The sequence below is a fragment of the Anneissia japonica genome, unplaced genomic scaffold, assembly GCF_011630105.1.
Source record: "Anneissia japonica isolate Jap-2015-1 unplaced genomic scaffold, ASM1163010v1 scaffold275_len1219475_cov178, whole genome shotgun sequence".
In the NCBI taxonomy this organism is placed as follows: Eukaryota; Metazoa; Echinodermata; class Crinoidea; order Comatulida; family Comatulidae; genus Anneissia; species Anneissia japonica.
The window spans coordinates 89,363-94,327 of NW_022752912.1; the positions used below are offsets into that span (position 1 = coordinate 89,363).

Genomic DNA, 4,965 nt, shown 5'->3' on the forward strand with positions numbered 1-4,965 from the left:
TCCTCAAGTTAGACCTTCAACAACCTACCCTTCCTCAAGTTACCCCTTCATCAAGCCACCCCTTTCTCAAGTCACCCCTTCCATAGTATTGTACATAGACTTGCCACAAGTTTCTAATTTATTGATTTTTCGTAGTATTACAGTAGCACATTTCGGAAAGCGCCACCAGCGTCAGTTTATGTCGAGAAACTTTATTGATCCCAATCCAAGAAAAAGTATACTATGAAACGCCAAGCAAATAGGTAATGTGGAACGCCATTGGTGCCAAAATCGATTTTTCCTGCTTTTTTAACTGATTAAGACAAAGTTTAGGGACTGGAAACCAGTCTATATTGTACAATGAATGATTGCAAATTATTTGATTATGCTTCATTGTTCCAATTGGTTTTCATCAACAGGTGGACGAATTTGTTCATTTTCTCCCTGCATTGAGCAAGTACAGTAGACGTGTTTAGAATTGACAGCACAGGGATTTGAGGATTTGAAGAAGACAATGGATTGTCAGTTATGCCTTACTTAAGATCAATTATTTTATAAGATGAGAGTGCAAAGAAGAAAGTAAAGATATTGGAAGGTCTTTGTGGGCATAATTACAACAGGACTTATAATTTTGTTCATTGTGAAGGTTAACCTTATCTTATTGTTTACTTGGACATGTCACTTAGAAACCTTGTTTATCTTCCCCTTATAATCGACCTATAATTATTATTTAAAGACTGGCTTGGTGATGAAGGAAGGGGCTTAGCTGACAAAGAAACTGTGATATGAAGTGATTTCTAGCTACTTTTGTTAAGCCTGGAGGAAAGTGTTAGCAAGTTTCCAGTGGTGGGTGCCGGTGGAGGGCAATCTTTTTTTAGAGGGGTGGGGGATGCTGAATAGGTTGTGCTGAAAATAAAAGATAATAATTATCTAAAAGTAAGATCTTAGATATGCTTTTGTATGGGTTGTTCAATGCTAAAATGAAATAAAACCCTTTTTAATGATATTCTGAACATTGTTATTTTCATTTATTGATATTTATTAAATTTTGATTACACTTATACATTATATTTTATTGTTAAAGAATATTTATCATCGCAATTAATATTAAAAGTATCTCTCTCCTAAATCACATGCCACACCACAACCAATTACAGGATAAAGGGCAGGATGATTGCATTTCACAAGGCATTGAAATGTTATGATCGCATGTAGGCCAAATGCACTTCAATTATAATTTTCAAGAGTGATTGCCGAAAGCAGAGTTCAGGACCAGTTGCCAGGTGGTTGCACTTGCCCGGGTATGCCCATAGTTACTTGCGATTGGCAAGTAACTTGTACATACCCACTGACATTATCGTGTGAAGAGCATGCGTAGGTCATTAGTGGCAGTGACGCCAATTCGTCAAAAAATGCTGTATCTTGATTGGTCGGTGTGTCTGATGGTTGAGTTTGGTTGCAATACTCGCTCTGATCAAGGTTGTGAATGATTTCCATTGCGTGGCTGTACGGTATGCGAAACTTATCGACATCACGTTTCAATCGGTCGCATACCAACAATTTAGCTGCACTTTTCAGCGCCTCAAATGGTTTATACATCATCAACTGGGTCTGTTTGGTCTGACATACACGCTCATCTGTCGCCTTTAAGGGTGTTTCACACGCGTTGAAATTACAAGGCATTCTATTGTAATGTGAATCAATGTTAGGCACGTTCGGTTCCATGACATCTGTTGTATTTATATTGGTTATATTTTCCAAATCCTCGTATATGTGGTTCTCGAATGGGGCTAGAGGTTGTGAAGGCATTGATTCCCCGTCGTCCACTTGTGAGAACGAGTATCCCGTTAGAATGTTGTTATTAGCCACCTCATTGATAAAGAATTCGACTTCAGATTGCCTGTACATGGAGAATTATAGTGTAAACAGCTGTATTTTAAACCGTACAAGTAATTTACCAATAATATTTTCTGATATTTAATTAATGTATACTGTACATACGATAAGGTTACCGAATGGGAAAATTATGATTATTTAAAAAAAACAAAATTTATCAAATAATTTTCCAGATTCGTTCATCCTGCAGATGAACGAATGAAGTTTGATATATAGAAATAAAAAATGACTTGTATAATTGTCCAGATATAAAAGAAACAAAGCATGAATGTGCCCGTTTACATGGGCAGTAGGTACTTCTCTGTCTCTGTGGTGAAAACTATTTTTTGCGAAAAGGAGGGCCGGCCGTAGATTTTCGCTCTTTTGCCTAATATTGTTTCAAATACATGGTTGTTTAGTCAGTATACTTAGTTGATCAGAGATTCACCTGATCTTTGATCATAATGATTAAAGATCATTGGTTGATGATGTCAATTAGTGATATGGTATGATGTGTTGATGATAATAATGACGATGACGATGGTAATGATACTGTAATGTTATGTTTATATACCGTATGCATGAGATTAATGATAAAAAAATATCATAACACAGGTCTCCCTAAAATTAAGGACCACCTTTAGGACGGGAAATTCGATGGTCTTTAGAAGCTTTGGTCTCATTAGAATAAACATAAAAGAAATTTGTTAAATTGGGACCACATGATAGTGGTCTTTAATTGGAGGTGGTCCTTAATTAGAGGGATCTTTCATTTGAGGGAGACCTGTATAGCTAATCTCTAATTCCTTAAACTAAATATGGTTGGCCGTTGACTTCGAGTACTTGTTCAATTTCTTTTCTCTTGCTGTCGGGTGACCCTCCGCTTAGTTGTCAGTTTAGTCACAAACGACTCGGCTGAGCGGAGTTTCATGTTGTAGGTCTATCGAGGACTATTATCTGAAATTATGCTCTACACTATTGTTAAATAGTGTAAAATAAGAATTTTGAAAGGATTTTACCGAATAATGTGGGTTTGAGTGATGAAGCAGCCAATCACGCCATTTTTTCCAGAGTGCCTAATTGTGTCGCATTCACTGATGGTAACACTCGCACACTGTTGACAACCAGATATGGACACTAAACGTATCAGACCTGAACTCCTCTCAACTTTAGTGCCGAATTGGATCACTGCAAAATATATGATAAAAATATAAGATATACATACAGTCTGTGATGAGCGAAAAACAACTTGAAAAATGAATAATTCAATATTTGAATCACCTTTGTATAATTTATTCGATTTTTTAGCTTTCAATTTCAAAATTAGGAGGAAAAATGTAGGAAATATAAACAATGTTTGCGGCACGATCTAGGACTTTGCCCATCGCCCTACCGGGACCTCTTTTAGTCGCATTCTTCAACCCTACACCCAGTCCACTTTTGCAGTCTTGAATAATGGTGGTGTAATATATTCATTCTTATTTTGATACTTCCTGTACATTCCTAATCTAGCAATTTCGCTGCCGATTCTAATGTTAGTCATACATTGCTATTATTCCTGACGTACTTTTTGAATGAAGCGTCCGTGCTAGTGGAAGATCTTCGTGGTGAACCAAAGTATACCAAGACGTCCCTTCCAGCTCGTGATCGTGGTATCCCGTGTAGAAAAACACGCTGTGTAATGCAACGGTAATGAAGTTGATATTGCCTCTGTTATGATAATTTAGTTAATGGGTATACATTTATAGACACATGTTGTTTAGATATGTTGTAAACAATGTTTGAACTAAACCGTTTATTGAAGAAATAAATATGACTAGATTGCCTCATAAACTGTCCGTAATAGGTTTATCATTTCTTCAAAAAAACAACTTAGTAATAATTATTATCACAATGTTCTCTCCAGTGGTTAACAAATACTATAGATTGATTGAAATTCGAAGACCTAATTGTTTATCATATGACTTTTCTGGTAATGAGCGTTAAGAAGCCGTTTAGTTTTAATTGTTTCCTTATAGCATAGTGGGTCGATGAACTTTAATTTAATTAATTCTTTCTATCAGTTCGTGATATATATATATATATAAATAAATAAATATATATATATATATGTATGTATGTAAAGGCAAAATCATGAAAAACAACAATGCTGTGGGAAGCAATGGCTGGCTCTCGGTGGTAATACAAATTTGAAAAGCATCAGCTAATAAAATGTAAACGTAAGTAGGCCTAAACAGCCAGAAATAGAACCAGAGGTTTCGGACAACACTAGTCCTTCCTCAGTGGCGAGTGAGTGAGGGTAGAGTAATCCAGATAGTTTAAAGTGAGAAGTCATGCAAGGGTGATTAGAACCATTGAAATAAAGTTTATATAGTATTATATAATATTCAAATGAAATTTTTACTGCTTAGCACTGGGAACACAAATTTAACCAAAGTAAATTAAAATAAAATATAAGAGGTTGAACAGAACGTTTGAATAGACATTAATTTTATTTCTATTTAGTTTCGTGCGTGCCCTACATAATGGTGCAACACTTACAGATAAAACTAATTTGCAATCAATCAACAGTAATTTGTAAAGCACCAATATTCACGGCAGATATGCAAACATGCATTTATGTATAATATATCCTATTATATAATATAAATATGTGGGTGTTTGAGTTCCGCCAGTTAAAAATATAGATAATGACATATAAAACTTTACTTGGGCGAAGCTTCTAGTATTTTCATATCCACACTGTGCAGCATGTAGAAGGTTTCCGTGTTGTAGGGTGCCATTTCCTCGCCCACAGATGACCAACACTCGATGGGAAGGCAAGTCAACATCAACGCTCTCTCAGAATACTCGTCATGGTTTTCACCCGGATGTGGAGCGTACCGACCACGCATCAAAATCACCTGAAACGTCATTGTCATCAATTATGTACATTGTAGTTCAGTAGTGCAACAATTTTGTTTTGTATATGATACCTTATAAAATATCATTATTCCGCACATTATGTCTTATATCTAAGTTAATTTTTGAAAATATTGAAATATAGGCCTATTTACGTCGATTACATTTGTAGGCCTACATTAGTGAACGTATCGCATTCAAACAGATCCT

At 35.6% G+C, this 4,965-nt stretch overlaps 1 protein-coding gene across 1 annotated transcript; it reads right to left on the reverse strand.

Moving 5' to 3' along the window:
- Window positions 1-1,057: 1,057 nt before the first annotated feature.
- On the reverse strand, window positions 1,058-4,712 carry LOC117122473. The gene is made up of 4 exons (XM_033268059.1): window positions 4,564-4,712; window positions 3,422-3,528; window positions 2,874-3,042; window positions 1,058-1,879 (listed from the first exon to the last, which is right to left on the reverse strand). Exons 1-4 carry the CDS (start codon window positions 4,683-4,685, stop codon window positions 1,246-1,248), a joined length of 1,032 nt encoding a protein of 343 aa, XP_033123950.1. The 5' UTR covers window positions 4,686-4,712; the 3' UTR covers window positions 1,058-1,245.
- Window positions 4,713-4,965: the final 253 nt, after the last annotated feature.

Coding starts and splice junctions, on each gene's coding strand:
- LOC117122473 (XM_033268059.1), bottom strand. CDS start 4,685: ATGTTGACTTGCCTTCCCATCGAGTGTTGGTCATCTGTGGGCGAGGAA. Junction 3,043..3,421: donor ACGGACGCTTCATTCAAAAA/GTACGTCAGGAA, acceptor TATATTTTGCAG/TGATCCAATTCGGCACTAAA. Junction 1,880..2,873: donor ACTCAAACCCACATTATTCG/GTAAAATCCTTT, acceptor CTCCATGTACAG/GCAATCTGAAGTCGAATTCT.